The 24,629-nt window shown below is 42.4% G+C and overlaps 1 protein-coding gene across 2 annotated transcripts in view; it reads left to right on the forward strand.

Annotated features, from left to right (window-relative positions):
• TFB2M (transcription factor B2, mitochondrial) overlaps positions 1-23,735 on the forward strand; it is a 433,306-nt gene extending 409,571 nt beyond the window's left edge. For both annotated transcript variants that reach the window (XM_044061929.1, XM_044061932.1), the window contains one exon: positions 23,329-23,735. In XM_044061929.1, coding sequence (XP_043917864.1) covers positions 23,329-23,521 — 193 coding nt within the window. In that variant the 3' untranslated portion in view covers positions 23,522-23,735. The remainder of the gene's footprint in view (positions 1-23,328) is intronic.
• The last annotated feature ends 894 nt before the right edge of the window (positions 23,736-24,629 follow it).

Genomic DNA, 24,629 nt, shown 5'->3' on the forward strand with positions numbered 1-24,629 from the left:
TGCAACCTTGTTTTGAAACTAATCTCCTTCTCATACCTGTATTGACTGCTGTCTTCTGTTAAACTTATATTAATACTATTATCTCTGTATGTAAATGTATTGTTGTCCTCTCATTATGTTGGAGCTTTTCTCCCCGGGCCTCTACTGAAAAAGGACATGTATCCAGTTAGACTAGCCCGGTCAACAAATGTAAAATAAATAAAATAAAATAAAATGCTCTGGTTGTGTCAGCAGCTATAAAACAGGAGGTAGCTGAACAGAGATGCTCTGTTCATCCCCCTAAAGGAGAGTCTAGGGCAATGGACAGATCTGGGAAGCATGTGTTTGCTTCAGCGACCTTTGCTTTGAGGTCCCTGAATTATTTAGTGAAGTTTACTAGGCTGTTTACTAGGCTGCAGAGGGATTTGACCAAGGAGTTTGCCAAGCCCCTCTTGGAGTCCATGTTTGAGGTGGGACTATAAGGGATCATCTTCACAAATGGCCACTCTGCTATCCATTTCCAGTGTGTCCATGTTGCAGATACCACCTCACGGGCTGTTGATTCATGCATTGTCATCTGGAGAGCTTTCAATTTGTCTTTCATCAGTGCTACTTTTGATGGAATGTCCTTGTCTGTCCCTTCTGTTAAAGAAATGCTTTCCCACTGTGAACAGGAAGGAAAGACCCTGTCTGCTGTAGGGATTTGCTTTTCTGTCCCTCAACTATCCTTTTCCTGGAAAATGTGGTTCCATAAATCTTGGGGGTCTTTCCAGGATCCATGCAGGGATAATTTCTCCAGGGGCACTGGGGAGTTCAAATAGAAGTCATTGCCCTTGCAGCAGAGGAGGCCCACAAAACAAAGGTTTTTGAGACCTCCGCTGAAAATTGGCTTTGTTCCAAGTCGGACTTTCCTGGTAAAGAAATGTTAGATAAAATAAAATAAAATTTTCCGGATAGACCTTTACAGCAGTCCTGAAGGGTTGCTCACTGGAGGCAGTCAGGGGGTGCTTGTACTTGCACCCAGACACCTGGGAAAAGATTCTTGGGTGCTAAAAATATCCAGGGGTTACTTCATACCATTTTTTTCAGATTCTACAAACCAAAAGAAGAAAGCTTCCTGATGTTACACTCAGAGTGAAGCGGCAGCTCTAGAGATTCAAAAGCTGCTAAATAAGAGTTATCCCAGGAGGTCCCACAAGACCAGTGAGGATTTGGATTTTACTCATGGTTATTTTTAGTGCAAAAGAAGACAGGGGACTTGAGACCAACCTGAATTTATTTGTGAACAAGTCAAAGTTCCAAATGGTCACAGTTCAGTCCATCCTGCCATTTTTGCACAAAGATGTTTGGATGTGTCCAGTCGATCTTTAGGATCTGTACCATCACATCAAGATGAACAGATGCTCCTGAAGATACCTGCATTTTCAGCGGGGGTCAGTCACTATCTGTTCAGAGCCCTGCCCTCTGGTCTGACCATGATCTCCAGGGTGTACACTAAGTGTATGGCAGTGGTGGTAGCTCACCTGAGACTGTATGGATTCTGGTGATGTTCATCGTGTTACACTGCTGCAGTCATTACACTTGGGTTATCCTGCCATCAGGCGGTCCCGCAGTCGGCCAGAGTTCCAAAGTCTTGGTCCGGCATCGGTTGCTGTCGCTTCTCTCCTGACGTCAGTGCGTCAGGGGTATATAAGATGCATCCAACGCCATTTTCTTGTCTTTCTTGCCACACGATGCCTGAAGCAAAAGCAGTTCGCAAGTGCCAGTTGGCAGACTCCTGAGATTTTCGAAGTCGAATTTCAGATCTGAAGTCTTCAATAAAGCTAAGCACCCCATTGGGGAAACTTTTTTTCTTGCCTCAGACTGATGTCAGAAAAAGTTAATAATTGTATTTCTTGTGGGAAGCAAATACCTCATAAGGACTTCCACTCTTACTGTATTCCATGCCTAGGCCCTGATCACGACGTCACTAGTTGTCTGTTTTGTGCTAGATTTAACAAATGCACTATAAAACGATGTTTTGATTTTGCTTTGCACTATTTTGGTTGAAGGTTCGATTATACTATGCCATCGGATCAACCGACGACAGCAATTCTCAAAAAACCCGAAGACAAGGATAAAGATAGGCATCCAAGGTCCAAAACAGACGACGAGGCCTCTTCTAGGCCAGTCACAGGTTCGCCGGTTCTCAGTGAGGCATTTTCGCGGCCCCCGACACCCGCTACCTCAGAGCCACAGGCCGCCTCCGACTCCCATGTGGAGACAACTAGGCCTCTTTAAACTCAAGGTATTGGGCCTACGGAAACTAATCCCTCAGATGGGTCCAGAGCCGCTGAGCAGGCATCTGCTTCTGAGGGTGTTTTCAGACCTTCACAACTTACCATTAAAGCAACAGCCAAGACAAAAACACCATTAAAGACAAAGAAGCAAGTACAGCATTCTCCTGGACAGTTCTCCATGCCTAAGAAACAGATGCTTAAAATGGCAGAAGACCTCATTACTCTTATCAGGGGTTCCCATCCCCCTCCTGAGAAAAGGCCTAGGCAGGATACAGACTATGATTCTTCTGATCAGGTTTCCATTTCCTCTGATTCCTCTTCAGACCAAGGATACTCTCCCCCCCCCCCCCCCATGAGGACTCTGATGCTGAAGAATCTATCCCTTCAGCCTCTCCTCCTGAGGATTACTCTTTTGGGGAAACTTTACATACCATGAGGGAGCATTTCCATTGGGAAAGTCAGGATTATTCAGAATCCAAGAAAAGGCTCAGGGACTTCCTTTTTTTGCCTCAGCACAGGCCCCTGGCTATTCCGCCTGTGTTAGATATTGTGTTCTCTGAATCCAGCTTTTCTACTGATTCTTTGCCCCCTGCACCAGCCAAGCCAGATAGGTATTATAGAGTCCCTGACTCTCACAAGTTTCTTTATAAAAACCCTTCTGCTGACCCAGAAACCATTTCCCAGGGTCCCAAAGGGGTTAAGGCTTCCATTGCAAAAAATCCAGTCCCCTGTGACAGAGATTCTAGAGCATTGGATAGATGGGGAAGAAAGTTTACACTTCTGCAACTTTAGCAGTAGGGGCTTTAAATTGCCAGTTTCACACGCTTAAGTACCAACAATATTTAATGGCTCAGTTAAAACAGAAAATGCTTGCAAGCTCAGAAGCTCCTGACTATAAAGAAATGCAGGATTTATTGCATGCAGTGGAACAGGTGGGAAAATATACTCTGCAATGTGGTTTTGATTCTTTAGAGGCCTCTTGTAGAGCCGCAGTTACAGGTTCTGTGATTCGAAGACATGCTTAGTTAAAAGAACAGAGTTTACCTGATCATGTTAAGGCAAAATTATTGGATGCTCCTTTACAGCATGATACGTTGTTTGGTGTTAAGGCAGAAGAGGTGTTAAAGAAAATGGAAGATAAAGCTAAATCTATGCATACAGTCAAAGATTTCTTACAGGTACAGCTACCTCGATTTAGCAGAAATTGGCCTACAAAGAATTGGTCCTTTCCAGTGTCAGACAGGCCACAGAGAGGCAGATACAGATGCCCAAGAGGCAGATCTCAACCCCAAGGCTTTAACAGACGACAGTGAGGTACCTCAACCCCAAAAGGAGGTGATGACAGGTCTCAACCTTACAGGAAACAGTCCCAATGGCTTCCCCCTTCGTATCCCAAGCATTTCCCTTTTGACAGCCCCCTTAGGAGGAAAACTAGCACTTTTTTCTCAAAATTGGCAAACAATCACCCAAGACAAATGGGTTCTAAATATTGTGTCTCGAGGTTACAGGTTCCACTTTCACACTTTACCAAGGATAAAAGGAATGCCAAACCTGCCACAAAATCAATGGGCAGTGGCTCAAAAACAAATTTCAGCCCTCATGGACATGAGAGCTATTCAAAAAGTACCACAGCAGGAACAAGGACAAGGATTTTACTCGAGACTCTTCCTGGTCCCCAGAAAGGACAAAGCCTGGAGACACATACTAGACCTTTCAACTCTAAATACTGGACGTTCCGAAATTCAAAATGTTGACACTACAGCAGCTTCTTCCCATGCTGGGCAAGAAGGCTTGGCTTGTTACTCTGGACCTCAAAGAGGCATACCTGCATGTCCTTATCATACAAGATTGCAGAATATACCTCAGATTCAAAGCTGGTACAATGCACTACCAATTCTCTGCACTGCCCTTTGGCTTATCTACTGCGCCCAGGGTCTTTACATAGTGCCTGGCACCAGTAATTGCATTTTGCAGACAAAAATTAATTCAAATATATCCATACCTGGACGACAGCCTCATTCAAGCAGAGAGAAAGGACATTCTTCTAAAGCATCTAGCGTTTGTAAAAAGGTTGCTAATTTCTCTAGGGTATACAGTAAACGAAAAGAAGTCAAAACTAGTGCCCTCACAACAGATAATATTCCTGGGTGCTAGATTAAATACAACAGCCCAAATGGCTTATCTCACGCCAGACAAACAAGGACAACTGACTCAATATTTTCAATTACTGGCAAAAAAGTCCCATCTCCCATCTCCCTGCAAGAAAAATTCTGCAGGCCCTGGGATTCATGGCATCCTGCATACTGCTAATTCCATATGCCAGACTGCATATGAGGAAATTACAGTGGTACCTAAAAAGTGTTTGGACTCAACACGCTCACAGTTTAGAAGCAGTAATAGCAATAATTCCCTGCCTACAACAGGAGTTTTGATGGTGGGCACAGGCATGTCACCTCAACAAGAGTCAGCCTTTTACTCTACCCACAGCCAGGCAGACTCTAACAACAGTTGCTTCGGACTACGCCTGGGGAGCACACATGACAGGAAAATGTATTCAGGGCAAGTGGACCACAGACCAAATGCATCTTCACATCAATCAAAAAGAGATGTTGGCTGTTCAAAATGCCCTAACAGCCTTCAAGGACCTTCTGCATCCAGGACAATTACTATTAAAAACAGACAACACCACAGTAATGTGGTACGTAAACAAGCAAGGGGGCAGTCATTCTTATCCCCTATGCAGGCAAGCCATGACCTTGTGGAACACAGCTCTAACTTATCAAGTTCATCTGCAAGCACAATTCCTGCCAGGAAAGAAAAATACTCTGGCAGATGATCTAAGCAGAAATATCATGGACCCTCACAAATGGAAATTGAATCCTCAAATCTTCAGCATGGTAACGCGAAAATGGGGATGCCCAGACATAGATCTTTTTGCCTCCCCACTGAATTGCCAACTACAAAAATTCTGCACAAGGACTTACCACACAAGCATGGAAAGTGGATGCTCTTTTGTTCAGCTGGAAAAGCCTAAAAATTTTATGCCTTCCCACCACTGCCTCTCCTTTCAAAAGTACTCCTAAAAGCCAGACAAGAAAAAGCACAGATGATCCTGATTGCTCCAGACTGGCCACACCAGCACTGGTACCCAATCTTAAAGAACTTAGCTCAAGGCCCGCCATGGATTTTGCCTCAAATTTCACACCTTCTGACTCAACAAAACAATCAGATCTTGCACGGTCAGCTGAAGACCCTAAACCTGGCTGCATGGCAGATTCATTAGTCAAACAGGCAACACCTCTCTCTAAAGCTGTTATGGATGTCATTTTGGAGGCCAGGAGGCCTAGCACCAGGAAATCTTACTCAGAAAAATGGAAGAGATTCTGTGCCTGGAACCAGGCTCAAAGCCTTGACCCTCTTGTCCCAAACATCCCTCAGAGATTACAATACTTAACTGAGATGCTGGACAAAGGCCTTTCCTTCTCATCAATTAAGATCCACGCCTCTGCCATTTCAGCACATTACAACACGGATCCTCCTTTATTCTCTCATCCCTTGCTAAAGCAGTACCTAAGAGGGGCTAAAAACATAAGACCGCCCCGGAGAGCATCAACACCAACTTGGGACCTCAATTTTGTTTTGGAAAAACTGACCCTGCCACCTTTTGAGCCAGCCAATATAGCCGATCTAAATTTTTTCTCATGGAAAACAGCTCTGCTCCTGGCAGTAACTTCAGCATGAAGAGTCTCAGAGCTACAGGCATTAATGGCAGTGGAACGTTTTATAATTTTTCATCAGGACAGGGTTTCTTTAAGGACAAACCCTACCTTTATGCCAAAGGTGGTATCTAGTGTGGCTCTTAACCAAACAATCCATTTACCAACTTTTTATCCAAACCCCCAGAATAAAGGGGAGAAACCTCTGCACTCTTTGGACATACACAGGCAGCTATGCTTCTACTTGGACAAAACAAAAGCTTTCAGGAAAACTGAGCAACTGTTTGTAGCATATGCTGCAGGATCACAGGGCAAGGCTATCTCAAAACAGACTATCTCCAAATGGATAGGGCACTGTATTCGTTACTGCTACACACAGCATGGAAAATCAGTCCCTAATAACATTAGGCCACATTCTACCAGAGCAACAGCCTTTCTCAGAGGAGTACCAACCAAGGAAATTTTGGAGGCTGCAACTTGGAGTTCAGTGCACACCTTTACCAAGCATTACCAATTGCCTCTTTACTCTAAATCCAGAGCAGGATTTGCCACTGCAGTTCTGCAGGGTCTCATAGCAAATCCTAACTCTTTATAGACCAGCCACCCAACCTTAGCTTTGGGATTCTACCCAAGTGTAATGACTGCAGCAGTGTAACACGATGAACATAGTACAGTTTTGTACCTACCATAAATGTAGATGTTCGAGTGTTCACACTGCAGCAATCCAAGTTACCCTCCCTCCATCCCCTCTGTTCTAGCTGGACTTATCTATACCTTTCTATCCTATACAACCTTGCTTGTAATTGAAGGTATTGTGTTTATTTTATATATATGTTTTATTAGCAATATGTATTGCCTACCTACTTAGGGGCACCTGACATCTGGGGCAAGAAAAACTGAAGAAAATGGCGTTGGATGCATCTTATATACACCTGACGCACTGACGTCAGGGAAGAAGTGACAGCAACCGACGCCGGACCAAGACTTTGGAACTCTGGCCGACTGCGGGACTGCCTGATGGCAGGATAACCCAAGTGTAATGACTGCAGCAGTGTGAACACTCAAACTGTACTTTTCCATACTTAGACTGGCTTATTGCCACCCCAGCCAAACATCTCTTAAAACAGTCCAGAGACTATTTGGTCGAACTTTGTCGAAGATTAGGCATTTCAGTCCATATTTCCAAATCAAAATTATAACCAGTTCAGAGCTTGGAGTTCATTGGTGCTCAATTGAACTCAGTAAGTTAGATTGCTTCTCTGCTGACATACTGTGTGTATCCAGTCAAGCTTCAAGTTCAACAGATTCTTCTTCACCCTGCTCCTCCAGCCAAACTGATTCTACAGGCTCTGGGGTCGATGGCAGCAGCCATAACTTTAGTTCCCCTGGCACATTACTTTATGCATGCTCTCTAGTGGACTTAGTGGTCCATTCTACAGCATCCTTTCCCAATCAAACTTACCAAAGTATGGAAAAATCTTCTCTCTTACTGGATTCAGTCGGACAAGATTAATGTGGGTTGTCCATTTATTCTGCCTCCCCCAATGGCCACTGTGATCATGAATGCCTACCAGTTGAGGTGTTAGAGCATTTTTTGGGACGGACGGTCTAAGGCATGTGGTCCCCCAGGAGACCAATTTGCACATCAGCGTCCTAGAGATGAGAGTGGTTCTGTTAGCGTTACATGCCTTTCAAGATGTTCCTCTAGGAACTATTACGATACAAATGGACAACATGTCTGGTCTGGTAAAGCAACAAACAAAGGGGAACCCGTGCCTATCCCCTTTGTTGAGAGTTATTGAGAGTGTGGCAGTGGGCAATCTCCTCCAACCTCTTTCTAGTGGTAATGCACATTCCAGGAAAATCTGACATGCTAGTGGACAAACTCAGCAGTTCCATTTTGGTACCCCACAAGTGTTTTTTCAGTCAGTGACGGTGGAGATTTTTCTGTCACTGGGGCCAACCTTGTTGCATCCCCCACAACAGATGCAGCAGGTATTTTGTTGAATTACCCCTTCAGGGAGAGTCACCAAAAGATGCTGTAATCCTACCGTTGCCCTCTGGTCTCCTTTACACTTGCCTACCACTGCCTCTGATTCCAAAATTCCTACAGAAAGCCTGTTGGTTGAAAGGCTCCGTAATCCCCATTACCCCCCTTCTGGCCTCACCAGGTGTGGTTCCCCTACTTTTGGCCACATCTATGTAATCCTCCATGGATACTGGATCACAGTCCAGACCTTCTCTCTGGGATGAAGCATCCCAGTATTCCAGAACTCAAACTAACCGCATGGTTTCTCCAATTCCATTACTAGCTAGACAGCCAAGGCTTTCCTCCCCTGTTTATCATATACTTTTAACTTCCCAGAAAGCTTCTACTAGGAAGATTTACAGTAGTAAACGGAAAACATTCTCAATTTGGGTCATTAAAAAGGAAATTGATATTTTTACTACTCCTGTTTCTTGGGGGCTGGAGTTTTTAGCTTCTCTGTTTGAGGAAGGTGCTAGTTTTTCCACATTCAAAGTACAATTAGCAGAACCATATCAAAATTTATTCAGGAGAAAAAAAATATTCTTTAGCTTCTTCCAAATTGTGCAAGGCTTTTCTAAAAGGCACCTTAATACTCGAGTCCCCAGTGAACAATTGGGCACCTTCTTGGGATTTGGCAGTCTTACTTCAGGAGTTGACACAACAACCTTTTGAACCTTCAGCCAAAAGTAATTTAAAATGTTTGTCTTGAAAAACAGCATTTCTGGTAGCTATTACATCAGTGAGGGGAATTTCTGAACTCCAGGCTTTATCATCCACAAAGACAGAGTTACTTTATGAACCAGTCATTCTTTCTTACTGAAAGTAGCCTCTGAATCAAATATCAGTCAGGCAATTCATCTGGCTGATTTCTTCCCAAAATTTTCAAGTAACGGAGTGTACATGCTAAATCTTTTAGATGTACATAGACAACTACATTTCTGTTTACATAGGACAAAGGATTTCAGGAAATCGGACCAGTTGTTTCGTTCTCACCGAAGACTGGGCTCACCATTTTCTAAAGTTACCCTGGCCAGATGGATTACTGATTGTATTTTCTTTGCATATACTTAACAAGGTGTCTCCCTGTCAAAGTCTCCTAAGGCATATTCAACCAGATCAATGGCCACTTCTTTTGCTTTGTGGTCTGGAATTTTCATTGATGATATCTGTGGAGCAACTGTGTGGTCTATTGCTCACATCTTTAATATAAACTGGATTTGACTTCTAGAAGCAGAGCTGCATTTGGTTCGGCGGTTCTCTAGAATATTTTTCCATTAGGGCCACCCAGGATTCACATAGCTGGGGACTGTGTCCCATACGTTGAGGAGGAATGAAAAGGACAACAGATTGGTTATGTACTCACAGTAACTATGCATCTGTGTTGGCCATTTGCATTCTTCAATTCCTCACACTCCTTCCCCCTTCCATTTTAATTTTCTGGAGTGATCTTATGGATATTTTAGAACCCTTTTTTTCCAGGTTTGAGCCCTAGCTTTACTGCTATTTCCTTTCCCCTGCTATATCTTGGGATCTATAAGGCAGCAAACTCAGTCTGAGGTATTGTGGTCTGACTGGGGCATTATGGGCAGAGGGTGGATCTAGAGAGTTGAAGCTGTAAGTCTGATTTATGGCCAAGTTGGATCTGTAACCCATAAGTTGAGGAAGAATGAAAATGGACAATACAGATTCATAGTTATGGTGAGTACGTAACTTTAATTTTTACGCAGCTTGTCACTACTGCTACATGAATAGATGAACACAGCAATAGGGAGTCTACTCACCACTGTCAGTGACCATTTACTGACCTTTGCCATGAGACAGTCTAATCAAGCAAATAAAGACATAATGTGCATGCACTCCTTCTCCTTAGCTACCTCAACAAGTAGAACTGAGATATTCTAAAATACGTATTCCTAGGTGCAGTAACTCACTTTAACAACGCTCTCCTTAACATACTAAATTAAGCTAGCTTCCATCAGATCAAGCAGCTAGACAGCTCATTTTAAACAGAGATAAAGCTTGGAAAGCATGGTCTACTGATAAAACACAAGAAAAATTAAAATGTTTTAGACAGCTTAGGAACATTTCTAAACAAAAAATCAGATCAGACAAAACTACTTTTACAAGCTCCAAGACCACCACCAACAGAACTCTAAGGCTTTTTGGAGTGCAGTCAAATGCCTGTTACACCACGATCAAGCTGTGACTTCTTCAAGAACTACCACCAAAAACTCAGTCCTTACAGTTAATCCGTTCAGTACACATTACATATACTCTGTCCTCTTCCTATTTAGCAAGTCACCCACCAGCCTCACTATCTCAAAGTACGTATCACCACCAAAATCCTTTGTTCCTCCAGTCAGCATCTACCTCTTTTATCCAAATAACCTCCTGAAACAAAAAAAAAAATCCACACAGCTGCTGACAACCTGCCACCAGAGTATTTCAGAATTGCTGCAAATGCTGTAGTATACCCTTTATCTATACTCATAAATTGATCAAATACATATCACATACCTCTACATAAAGGGGGGAGCATCCACTGTTCTCTCCAGTTACCATCATTTAGCCATTCTACCTCCACTCTACAAAATATTAGAGAAATGCATTCATTTCCAACTCCTTTCACATCTTCACAATACCAGTCTCCTCCTCAACACTTAACATCGTTTTCAAGCTCACCATAGCACCATTACTACTCTGCTCAGTTTTACTGAAATCATAAACTCTAGTAGAAGCATCAGTGACCTAGTATTCTCCCTCCTCTTAGACACGTTAAAAGCATTTGACACAGTTTCTCTCCAAAGCCTGCTCCATTAACCCATTCTCCCTAGGACTCATGGAAACAAGATCTCTCCCCCTTTCTGTCCGTCTCTGTTGGCATACCTCATGGGGATACACTAATTCTACTCCCTTTACCATTCGTTATATTTATTAATAATCTTCACAAATGTACCAAAGGAATCTCTTTAGTACAATATGCAGACAGTACCTTTCTCATGTGCTCTGCACCAAGTCTGCTACTATTCTGCAAGATGACCCAGGACTCCTTTTCCTCAATTGAGGCCTGGCTAGATAACAACCAGCTACTTTTAAATGCTTAAAAAAAACAATGCTGTTTGTACCCATATCTCTGTTAGCACGGAAACAATCCCTCATCATCACATCAGCAAATAATACTTCAATTGAAACCTTTTCCAATACAGAGCTTCTTGGTGACTTAATTGAGTATAACTTAAAGTATGCTCAACACATCACTCATCCCATCTAGAAAATGCACCACAAGTTAGGATTCCTCTACAGAAACAGAGCCTGCTTCACTGACTACTATAGAAATTCTTTAGCAACATCTTATCTTCTCCCTTCACTTCTCTATGTAGCACCCATCCTGACTAACCGTCACTCCACCTAAAAAAAATAAACTAGAGGTTTGCTACAATAAAATAACTTAAGTTTGCATCCAGCTTTTACCAAACCGTTCACACCCCTGTCTAGCAGTGAAGCACCTACACTGGCTCAAGCTACCTAATCACCTTACCTACTCTCAACAAATTAGTGCCCATAGAATAGTACACAAACTCGACACCTGCCCATCACTAAAAAACATCCTCAAACACTACTTTCCTCTCCACTCAAAGATTAAAGATGTCCTGACCAGAATCAAGTCACATAACAGTGTAGATGTCTCACTTTACTAGACCTATGTTGCCAAGCACTGGAACACTCCATACCACCCAGGCTAAAACAAAACATTATCACATATTTTTGTTTCCCTTCCATTGCCAATCTCTGACTTTTCACTTTTCTTATCTGTATCTCTTTCATCCCCAGTACTGCTCCTCCAACAAACCTATATCTGTAATCCTCTTCTAATACCCCCACCTTACCCACCTCATTACCTGTCTACTGTTGTCTCAGTTTCTCCACTATCAGAACTTTTTCTACTTATGTTTTCCCGATTTATTTCTGCTTATACCCCTCCTCCTCCTCCTCTATTCTCTGTTCTTGCTCTAGTGACATCTTACCTGATTAATGTCAATATACATATACTGAACCTATGTGTATTATCATTGTTCTTGTATCTCCAGTTACATGTTAATATTTGATTTATTTAAAATAATAGGACTTCTAAAGTATATAGTAAATGTCTATACTGTTTGTCTCAATACTGGCTGCAAAGTAATGCTTAAAATGTTTAATTTTTATTGTTGTTCACTGTAAATATGTATTTTATGTGGAGCTTTTCTTCCCAGGCCTCCGCTGAAAATAGGACCTGTGCTCATTTAGACCTTCTTGGTAAACATAAGACAAAAAATAAATAGGCTGTGATCAGAGATGCCATTTTTTGCTGCCTTGAATAATCCTATTTCAAAATCTTCTGTACACAAGAAAAAATGCTTACCTTACCTCACCCAGTGTATTCTTCCCTTCTAACCCAGCAGCCTGAGGCAGACCATTGTCATTTTGTCACCTCAGCACCAACACTAAAAGCCCCAGTATCTGGCCTGTGTGACCCCAAAAAGAGAGAGACTGAGTCCAAGATCGTGGATAGATTTGGCAAAAGTCTTGATTCTTGTACCATATTGGGTGCATACTCCAGTTCCAGCCTTTTTTGATTGAATAGTCTGTTTAGAAACTTCCATCCCTCCCAGGCTTGAATGAGCAGTAAGCTGTTTGAATGTAGTTTGTAAGGCATCTGACATAGAGAGGCTCTACGTAGTCCGTTACAGTTTCTCAGTGGACATTGTAACATTGCAGCCCTTGACACCTTTCTAAGAAAGACTTTATGGATTAAGCTGTCATCATGTAATGATGAATAAGTCAATATTTGTGAGGGGAATGGGGGTTCCTCTCTATCTTTAACATGTCATAGATTCTCCAGAGGAAGAGGAAAGTTATTTTTTGCAATCAAGAACACGTGCTTGCCTCTTTCTACTCATCTCATTCTAAAGTGTTCAAGACACCTAAAAAGTAGGTATATAGTTAAGTATTAGCTAGCTGCCGATGCAGGCCATTGTGCCATTGTAAGCCTAACCAGTTTCCCTTTTTGTGCTGTTTATAACCATTGGTTATAGATTGGCCTTGCCCATCCCATGTTCGATAATTATAAATTACTCCTAATGACAGTAACTGGAATTATACCATAAGTCATTTGAGGGGACCCATGCATGGGATAAAGTATTTAGGAGTTGCCTTTGTCCGTTAGTAGTACAGGGTACACCCCTATCTTAAATTTTCTTTTTCCCATCCATAGATCTAAATTGCACTTGAATTTGGACTGAGATGATCTTTGTTTTATGTGAAAGGGAATCTGTTTCACAGCAGCAGTGCCTTCTGCTAGGTATACTTGTCCCTCCACACCATTCAGTTGATATTGCAGAAGGGTTTTAGACCTCTAAACCGAGTATTTCTGATTCCATTTGACTTGCTGATGTGCAGTAAATCCTTCAGTATTGTCAGAAGATGCTATGTATGCTAGACATAGGTCGCTTAGCAGTCTGTAGGATGCAGAATATAGCAACAGGCCTTTCAGTTGGTCCATTTAGAATATGTTGTTTTGCCCTTGTATCCTTTTAGTAAGGGGTGTCTTGTGGGCATTCCAGTTGTTGCACATGTCTGGATAGATTTATGCCAAAGGGGGCTTTATGTTCAATGATTAGTGTAATGAGGACCGAGTAAAGAGGACAATGACATCCCTAGATCTAGATAAAATCCCTTTGTTTATAAGCTGTGCGATTTAGAAGGACTTACTTACAACAGTAAACACATGTCATTCAAAGGTTAGGTCACCGTCCACATAAGTTCCCAAATCCTGAATAACTGGGTCAACTCTTAAGAGTATGTTAGCAGGGTGTTAGTTTTTTGGGGTAGATGACTTCCCAAAGGATACAGTAATGCATTTTTTGACATTCAGTTTCAGTCCATGATTTTGCCACCAGCTGTTTGTGACAAACCTTCCTGCAGAGGGATTCAGTGACTGCTCCTAGCTTACTGTCATCTGCAAACGTATTCAGCCAGAGCCCTTTGGTATTGTTTTTTACTTCAGAAAAGTAGATGCCAAACGAGAGGTCGCAGAACAGAACCCACTGGTGACTGGTCTTTCTGTGGAGATGACTTCCACGGCTAGCAAAATGCTATTGGATGTTCTTCGTGTTTCACTGTTGCAGTCATCACACTTGGCCTATCTGCCTACAAGTAGCCCTCATTCGGCCCAAATACCAGAGTCTTGGGATTTCTGCGTCTGATGCGGTCACCTCTTCCATGACATGGTGTATAAAACATGCAGCCGACACAATTACATCAGCTTTTATTGTCGCGAGGGAGCCCGAAGCAGAAGCAGTTCGCAAGTGCCGGTCGGCCGCTACCTGAAATTTTCATTTTTCAAGTTTCAAACCTGAAGTCTTCTAAAGCTAAGTATCCCATTGGGGATCCTTTTTTCTTGCTCTAACTGAGGTCAGAAAAAGTTAACAATTGTCTTGCCTGTGGAAAGCAAATACCTCACAGAGATTTTCATTCTAACTGCGTCACCTGTTTAGGCCCAGACCACAACATTCTTTGCTGTCGGTTTTGTGCCTTACCGCCCAAACTGTTCGTTGTCGGGCTCTCTCTGTCACTAAATTCTTTCGCTCTCATTCTCCGTATTCCAAAATGGCTTCGATAAGCCATCCGACTACCGATCTTTTGAAAAAATGTAAAGATAAAGACAGAGACAGACCGCATAGGTCCAAAACTGCTGACGACGCTTCCGCCGGTACTCAGTGAGGCTCCTTCACAGGTCCTGATAACCGCTTCTAAAGATTCGCAGGCCTCAACTGAGACCCATTCGGAGTCCAGTATGTCGCGAAATGTTTCTTCGACTATGGAACCTGCGGATGTCTCTTCCTTGGATGGGTCCAGAGCTGCTGTGCAGGTACTGGCTTCTGAGGGTGTATTCAGACCTTCCGATGTTTGTATTAAACAGACTACTTCATTTTTGACTAAAACTACCAAGTTTCTCAGGCCCAGAGTTCGCACTTTGCATAGGAAATCAACAACCAAAGTGCATTCTCAAGCTCCCATGCCACAGAAACAAATGCTTAGAATAGCTGAAGACCTTATTACTTTAATTAGGAGAAGCCAGCCTTCCCCCTCTAAAAGACAAAAAATTGATTTTCCTTCTGATTCTGCAGACCATGATTCCAATGACTCTGATCCCTCTGATTACCAAGACATACTCTTATCTACCTATGAGGATTCAGATGCAGAGGATTCCATTTCCTCTGCCTCCCTTCCAGAGGACTTTTCTTTTGGTGGAACCTTGCATACCTTAAGAGAGCATTTCCGCTGGGAATGCCAGGACTACCCACAGTCCAAAAAGAGACTCGGAGAATTTTTAGACTTGCCTCAGCACAGGCCTCTAGCTATACCCCGTGTCCTGGATATTGTAGATGATGTCTTCATGGAATCCAATCTTACCCCTGAGACTTTACCACCAGCTCCTAGAAAACCTGACAGGTACTACAGAGTACCTGACTCTCACAAATTTATCTTTAAAAATCCCACTGTGGATCCAGAGACCATTTCCCAGGGATCCAAAGGTATTAAGGCTACTACAGTCAAAAACCCTACCCCTTTGGACAGGGATTCTAGGGATTTAGACAGATGGGATAAGAAGGTATATACCTTTGCAACTCTTGCCATCAGAGCTTTAAATTGCCAGTTTCACATGTTAAAGTACCAGCAGCATATTATGGAACTAATTAAACAAAAAATGTTGTTGATTCCAGATTGTGCAGAAAATAAAGATTTATAAGAGTTGATGCATTCTGCAAACCAAGTTAGTAAACATACTTTGCAGTGTGGTTTTGATGCCTTAGAAGCATCTTGCAGGGCAGCTGTCACTGGGTCTGTACTGAGAAGGCATGCTTGGCTGAATGAACAAATCTTGCCAGACCATGTCAAAGCAAAATTACTAGATGCTCCATTAAACCAAGAATGTTTGTTTGGCACAAAAGCAGAAGTTCTTAAAAAGATGGAGGAAAAATCTAAATATATGCAAACTGTTAAAGCTTTCTTACAGGTACAGCCACCTAGATCCAGTAGGCATTGGCCTACTAAAAACTGGTCCTTTCCAGTCCCTCCCAGACCTTCTCAGTCCAAACCCAGGGGCAACAGACCACCAAGACTACAGTCTCAGGGTATGCCAGAGATCTAAACAATGGAGTGCTCTCTCCTCAAAAACAGGAAGTGGCAAGCCACCCCCTTATAGAAAAAGTTCACAATGACTTGTCGATCATCCTTCCCAGCCATGCCCAAATACTTGCACCCCTAGGAGGAAAACTCACCCTGCATGCAAAAGACTGGATGCACATTACCCAGGACTTGATGAGTCCTAAACATTGTATCCCAGGGATACAGATTCTACTTCCACTCACTGCCATCCCCAGGCGGGTTGCCAGACCTTCCTCCAAACCAGTGGGCAGAGGCTCAGAAGCAAGTACTTTCTCTTCTCAGTATCAGGGCTATTCAGCCTTTTCCAGTAGAGCAAAGGGGACAGGGTTTCTACTCCAGACTGTTCCTGGTGCCCAGAAAAGAGAACTCTTGGCGCCCTATCATGGATCTGTCCATTCTCAACACCTTTCTAGTGGTCCCAAAATTCAAAATGCTTATACAACAGCAGCTGCTTCCTATGCTAGCAATGACTCCTGGCTAGTCACCCTAGACTTAAAAGAAGCTTATCTGCACATCCCCATAAGGGAATCTTACAAGAAATATCTATGTTTCAGGGCAGGCTCCATGCACTATCAGTTCTCTGCACTTCCGTTTGGCTTATCTACTGCGCCCAGGGTATTCACAAAGTGCCTGGCTCCAGCTATTGCATACTGCAGGCAGAGAAATATTCAAATGTATCCATACTTGGATGATTGCCTGATTCAGGCGGACAGTCAGGACTTGTACTTCAGCACCTGGCATTTGTAAAGAGACTTCTACCTTCTCTGGGGTACACCATCAACAGAAAGAAATCACATCTGGTGTCCAGCCAAAAAATTGTATTCCTGGGAGCAAGCTTGAACACAACTTCCCAGATGGCATTCCTCACGCCAGAAAAGCAGGTTTATTTGACAAATTACTTCAAACTAATGGCCACCAAAACCCAGCTGTCTGCAAGAAAAATACTGCAAGCCCTAGGGTTCATGGCCTCATGCATTCTGCTAATTCCACATGTAAGACTGCATATCAGGAAACTTCAATGGCATTTAAAAGTCTCTGGTGTCAACATTCTCAGGACCTGGAAACACTGATTCCTATCATTCCTTGTCTAAGGGCAGAGTTCCTTTGATGGGCAGAGGCTTGCAACTTCAACAAGAGACTACCTTTCACTCAACCCCTCGCTACCCAAACCCTGACAACTTACGCATCACACTATGCATGGGGGCTCACATGGCAGGCAGATGCATTCAAGGCAAATGGAGCCCAGGACAAATTTACCTGCATATCAGTCAAAAAGAAATGTTAGCTGTACAGAATGCTCTGACAGCTTTCAAATACCTTATCCTTCCAGGACAACTCTTGATTAAGACAGACACCACCACAGTTATGTGGTACATAAACAAGCAGGGGGGAATTCATTCCCACCCACTCTGCAGGCTAGCCATGGCTCTGTGGAACACAGCCTTGAGCAACCAAGTGCACCTGTAAGCTCAATTCCTGCCAGGCAAACCAAATTCACTGGCAGACTACTTAAGTAGAATTCGTTTGGACCCACACAAGTGGAAACTGGAACCCAACTCATTCAAACTTCTAATCCACAGGTGGGGAACACCAGAGGTGGGCCTCTTTGCTTCCCCCCAAAACCAACAACTTTAAACAAGAAATCCCCACAGCCAAGCATGGAAAGTGGATGCCCTATCCTTCACATGGGAAAATCTCTTAATCGATGCCTTTCCCGCTCTGCCCCTTCTCTCAAACGTACTACTCAAGATCAAACAGGACAGACCAAGGACAATCCTTATTGCACCAGACGGGCCATGCCAGCACTGGTACCCACTGCTACGCAGCCTGACAGTAGTGCCACCCTGGCACCTACATCATACCCCCTCCCTGCTGTCCCAGCAGAAGGGACAGATTTTGCATCCTCAGCTGCAAACCCTGAACCTTGCAGCCTGGCTTATTCCCTGAATACACCACCAGCAATCCTCAGCAAACAGGTGCTGAATGTCATCCTTGAGGCCAGGAGGCCTAGTACTAGGAAATCCTGTTCAGAAAAGTGGAAAAGATACTGTTCTTGGAGCCAGTCTCAAGGAAAGGATACATCCATGCCTACCTTACCTCAAATCCTAGATTAGCTAGCAGAGCTGCTCCACAAAGGCCTATCCTTCTCATCAATTAAGATTCATGCCTCTGCCATCTTAGCTCATTACAATACTGAGCCACCCCTCTTCTCTCACCCTCTGATCAAACAGTTCCTGAGAGGAGCTAATAATTTAAGACCCCCGAGGAGAGCTCCCACTCTTGCCTGGGACCTTAACTTTGTACTAGAGAAGCTCACACTTCCCCCTTTTGAGCCTGCTGCTACAGCAGAGTTAAAATTCCTCTCTTGGAAAACAGCCTTACTTCTAGCCCATCACTTCAGTAAGAAGAGTATCTTGAGTTACAGGCTCTAATGACTGTGGAACCTTTCATTATTTTCCATGCTGACAGGGTTTCCCTCAGGACTACCCCATCATTTATGCCCAAAGTGGTGCCAGTGTGGCTTTAAACCAATCCATGCATTTACTAACCTTTTTCCGTAATCCTCAGAATAAAGGGGAAAGGATCCTGCACTCCTTGGACTTGCACAGGCAGCTCGGCCTCTACCTTGACAGGACAAAGTCTTTCAGAAAATCTGACCAGTTGCTAGTCAGCTTTGCCACAGGGGCAGAGGGCAAAGCCATTTCAAAGCAAACCATTTCCAAATTGATAGCACACTGCATCCATTTCTGCTACAAACACCATGGAAAGCCTATCCCACAGGGTATCAGAACTCATTCCACTAGGGCTACCTCAACCACTACAACATTACTCAGGGGAGTCCCTACCAGGGACATCCTGGAAGTTGCAACCTGGAGTTCTGTACATACCTTCACCAAGTATTACCACTTACCTGTCTTCTCTAAATCCAGAGCTGGATTTGCCACAGCAGTCTTACAAGGCCTGCTAGCCAGCCCTAATAATTCTTGACTGCCTCCACCCTTCCTCAGCTTTGGGAGTCAAAACAATTGTGATGACTGTAACAGTGAAACATGAAGAACATAGTACAGTTGTGTACACTTACCATAAATGTAGATGTTCGAGTGTATTCACTGTTGCAGTCCTGGTTACCCTTCCTCCAGCCCCCTGATTTCTCTTTGCTTTCTACCTCTATTCTTTTTGGCCATATCTTATGGCTATGGTATTTACTTTTTACTGGAGGTGTTCCACACCATGTAATTGCTTCCTATTTTGGGGGTTCCTGACATCTGGGACAAGAAAAATTGATGTAATGGCATTGGCTGCATGTTTTATACCCCTGACAACCTGACGTCATGGAAGAGGCGACAGCATCCGAAGCAGAAATCCCAAGACTGGTAGTCAGGTCGACTGAAGGCTACCTGCAGGCAGATAACGCAAGTGTGATGACTTCAACAGCGAATACACTTGAACATCTACATTTATGGTAAGTGTACACAACTGTACTTTCTGTGGCTTCATGCCAAGTATAAATGTAAAAATCAGTGGCGCTCTCCAATAAATAGATTCCTCACCCATAAAAGGTGGGGAGGGAGTTCGGTCTTGCTTGTTCAGGTACCATTCTAACATCTTGCCATCCACTAAATAATGTTCAGCACACATTATTTAGTGGAGTTGCCTAAAAGGACTTCATTCTAGTCGAATACACATCCTGAGTATTTCCAAAGAGCTGATCTTAGTATCGGTGAGGTCTGGATATTATGAAGAGTTCATGTGTTGATGTTGCTTAGTTTTCTCTTCTGAAAAAAAAAGAGGATTCTGCAGGAGCTAGTCCCCCTTTATCAGGAGGATTGCTGACAGTGCTTCTTCCAGAGAAGTGGGGAACACACATGTTCTTTTTCTTCACGTCACTAGGAAAGGAGTCTGAATGATTCTGGATTTCATTAACTTTGGCCTTCAAAACAGTTTTGTGAGGTGTCATATGAAGAGAGTGCATATCATGTTTCCACTTTTTCTGGATGGCTTTTGGATAGTGTCAGGAAACCTTCTGCTGTCAGGATTTTTAAACCATGAAAGAAGTGTTTATGGTTTGCCTTGGATGGTTAACATTTTCAGTATAGAGTGCTGCCCTTTGACATTTTCTCTGCTTCCAAGATCATCAGCAAGATGCTAGGCATGGTAAGAGGTTTTGTAGTGGTAGTCTTGATAGCTTAATTGATGGTTAATTGACTTGGTTGGTGGTCTGGTCCAAGGTCTCCAACTTTGTACGTGGGCTGGTCCAAGGACCCCGCTCATCAGCAATCTGGTAACACAGACATTAAGCATTGATCTTTCATAGGCCATTGTTGGCATGAATATCGCAAACACAGCAAATGGCTGAATAATTGATGTGCATTAGATCTGCAGATAGTTATTACAGTTAGTACAAATAACAAGGAATACAAGCCTCTACTGAAGTACCTGCTTTATGGGAATCTGTTTGAAAATTTAACAGGATTAGCTGTTATCTGGGCCAGATTGACATTTGTAAGCTACAGCTACAAAAAAATGATAAAATGAGCAGGGATTTTAATTTCTAACATATTACAGTATATGATATTAGGTAGAAGGAGAGATATTACCCCCTAAATCCTTTTCATCTCCTCCTTTCTCAGGAGTCCTCATTGTCTAGTCGGACTTGGCTGCTTATAGTGCCTGATTCACACCTGTGGATATGTATGCTGACAGTGGTGTAAGAGTCATTGGTCACTGTAACTCTACTCATTTTTATTAGACCAATGCTTCTTTTCCTTAGAGTGGTAAATTTTAGACGCCTACCTAGAGAGAAAGCTTTCCCTTTCTGCACTTCCTCCCCATTCATCTTGCATGGTCAATCACATCACATCACCTCACATCACCTCACATCACCTCACATCACCTCACCTCACATCACCTCACCTCACATCACCTCACCTCACATCACATCACCTCACCTCACCTCACCTCACCTCACCTCACCTCACCTCACCTCACCTCACACACACTCACCATTGGAGAGGATTGGAGCCCAGTTTGGATTTTCTCTGGTGAATTGCCAGTGAAGTCCAGCTAAGATGGCTTAAAACAGAAGCTGATGGTGGTTTCCTGGATCTGTCGCATCTTTCTTGAAGTTGAAACTTTGATTGATTAGGTGGATGGCAGGATGTTAGAATAGTACCTGAACAAGCAAGACCGAACTCCCTCCCCTCCTTTAAAAGGTGAGGAATCTGTCTATTGGAGTGAGCCATTGGCTTTCACATTTATCTGGTGGTGGGCAATATTCCTCAAGAATTGAATGGATTCAGGAACGTTCTAAATTGCAGTTTAACCCTCTCCTTAGAAATCTGGCTAGGTCAGGAGTGTCTACAAGTGATATTCCAGATTTCAGCCTTTTTGTATTTCATAAGCATATTGTACTGCTAAAGTTGTGCTTCCTCCACCAGATGAAGGAAGTGGGTATTGACTGAAACTGTATTATTACATGCCTACTTCTATTCGTCTATCCTAATCCCTTGCCTTCTGGTAGAAATGTCTCTACTAAAATGTTAAAACTTATTCTCATAACCCCCTGGTGAGCTGGAAGAACCTCTGTCTTGGCCTCCCTATAGATCATGTGCATCAGAAAGCGTACTGGTCCATGCACTGTGAAAAGATTACTATCTCCACATGAGGGCTGTACATTTCCTTTAATGATATTCCAGCTATTAAGGCATCTCATCTAAAAGCCCTAGGTCCTAGAAGCTGCTAGAAGTACCCACCACTGGGACCACCTGTGAAGGCAAATCAAAAGATTTTTCTGTTTGGACTCAGAAGTATTCCCTTTCCAATAGTCTTTTATTGCCCAGATATGTCTATTCCATCTTTACAGTTATTCTACCAGTGGTTTGTTTTGAACTTTTCAGCCTTTCTGCAGAGGGCAAAATATCTCAGCACACTCTAAACAGATAACTTGAACGGAATCTTCCAGGTAGGTCTTCATCGACAAACTTGTTTCTGTTGGGAAGAGTATTTCGTGACCGATATACTGGAATGTCTGCTTTTCGGCTCAATTATTCAATGGAACTGGTACTGGAATTTGTGTCCTAGATGATGCTGTTTCTGGTAGACATAATTGGCTGAGTATATATCAGAACTGCAAACTGTTTTGCATAGCATGACTTGCTTGTTATCCCAAAAATGCCAGGTGTATGTTTGTGTGTATGACCCCCCCCCCCCCCCCACACACACACACAGTGAATGCTTATTTCTTCCTGAAATTGGCATCTGATCTTTGCTAAATCTCTCCTTTTACATACATGTAGTTTTCAGTCACTTAAGAGAGAACATCATAATTATGTATCCTGGATGTCTTTATTGGTTGCACTCTAGACTTGATTATTTCATTTGTCGCTGATGGAACAGGATGTTGTGATTATAAAGTAGAGAATGCCCAAGTAGCTAGGAAACTGCATAGTACTTTGCCATCAGAAAGTTAATAGATCTTTCTTCATTGTGATGACAGGGCATTTCTTTTAGAGGGAGGTCTGCATCCATTGTTTGTTTCAGACATGTCCGTGAAAGACATGTCACCGCCACCTGGGCATCAATGCAGCCTGCATGTGCACACCTTAACCGTGGCATTTAGACCCCACACACAAGGACAGCAGAAGCGCATATCTAACTGTTCCACCCACAGTATGAGATCACCTGTGTATTGATGAAATTTTTTAAATTTTATTTTACATTAGTTGACCGGGATTGTCCGACTGAGCTGAAGAGCCCTTTTTCAGCAGAGGCCCGGGGAGAAAAGCTCCAACTTATTATACAATTTTCATTATAAATTAGCATTAAACAGCAATGTTACAGGATTATTACAAGGCATTAAGTAGCAATACAATGTTATACAGTGTATAGTGTATATAATATTGTGAGTACTCTCATATTTGTTGCTGTTTTCTTGCATTTCCTTTGATATGCTCACTATAACAAAAGCTGCAACCACAGAAGATGATACCATGGTGTGTGTATGTGTCTGTGTATAATGTGTGTGTGTGTATACATCTACACACACAGTGTACACTATTAATGCCATCATACGTTATATATTGGGTACTGATTTTTTGTTTCTGTTTTTTTTCAGTGACTGGTGCCCTGGCTGTGGCCCAGAGATAATTAAGCAACTTAATTTACCACCGCACATTATAGTAGGACATATGTTCCCTGAAGATTTTAAACGCCTCTTTGAAGCTATGGAACATTCTAAAGAATTTGGCCACAGCTGGCTGTATAATGAAGTACTGGTATATACACACAGAACAGAATTCTTAATATGAACACTTTGTAGGACCCCTGTTTTTGTGGATTGCTTGATGAACATTCATTGTTTGGCACTCAATTGTTAATATGTTCTTGGTTATGGCATTGTCTGCAGAAGTCTGTCTTGCATTTGTCTATACAGTGACCATTGAAGAAAGCTATCAAATTTCAAGCCAAAGCTGTATGTAAAGTATTTTTTATTGATGATCAAATAATTTTCAGTCTATGGTACTGGGTTGCATCACATTATTTGTGTTCATTCTCTTATACACAAGGGTTAATATAAGAGAATATTGCTTTGTGATTATGCTTTTATTTCACATCAGTCTCAAGAATTTTCCATCTTTGGTCATGTAACTGTTATTCAGGTTTCACTGAGCTTTTATTTTGTGGTAATTCATAGTTTCTTGAAGTTTTAATAATTTAAGGCAACATTCCTACCACAAAAGTATAATTTTGTACAGTTTTATTCCTCCTAATGTTTTCTGTGTGTTTTGACTTGTTCTGTTTATATGTGCAGGTGTGTGTATGTGTATAATATATATATATATATATATATATATATATATATATATATATATACACACACACACACACACACACACACACACACACACACACACACACACACACACACACACACTCTTCTAAACCTAAAAGTTAACTTCGAACGGCCGAGACCCAGAAGATTGAAGTTTTGAAACTTCAAAAGCGAAATTAAAAAAAATTGTTTTTGGAGGTGGCAAGCCCCCCTGCACCCCCCTACACCTCCTGCTAAATAAATATACCAATTCCTAGATCGCACTGAAGAAAATGGTAAATATCCCATTCCATGCTGTAAGACTATCTCCATTCAAAACATTTGAAGTTTCAAAACTTCGATCTTATGGTCTTGGCCGTTTGAATTTCGAAGTTTAGAAACTCTGAGCTTCTGAAAGGGATCTATATTTATCTATCTATGTATCTATATATCTATATATATATATATCTCAATATATATATATATATATATATATATATATATATATATATATATACAGATATACAATGTAAAACACACACACACACACACACACACACACACACACACACACACACACACACACACACACACACACACACACA

This window comes from Protopterus annectens, chromosome 1.part0, assembly GCF_019279795.1.
Source record: "Protopterus annectens isolate FY-2018-M chromosome 1.part0, PAN1.0, whole genome shotgun sequence".
In the NCBI taxonomy this organism is placed as follows: Eukaryota; Metazoa; Chordata; order Ceratodontiformes; family Protopteridae; genus Protopterus; species Protopterus annectens.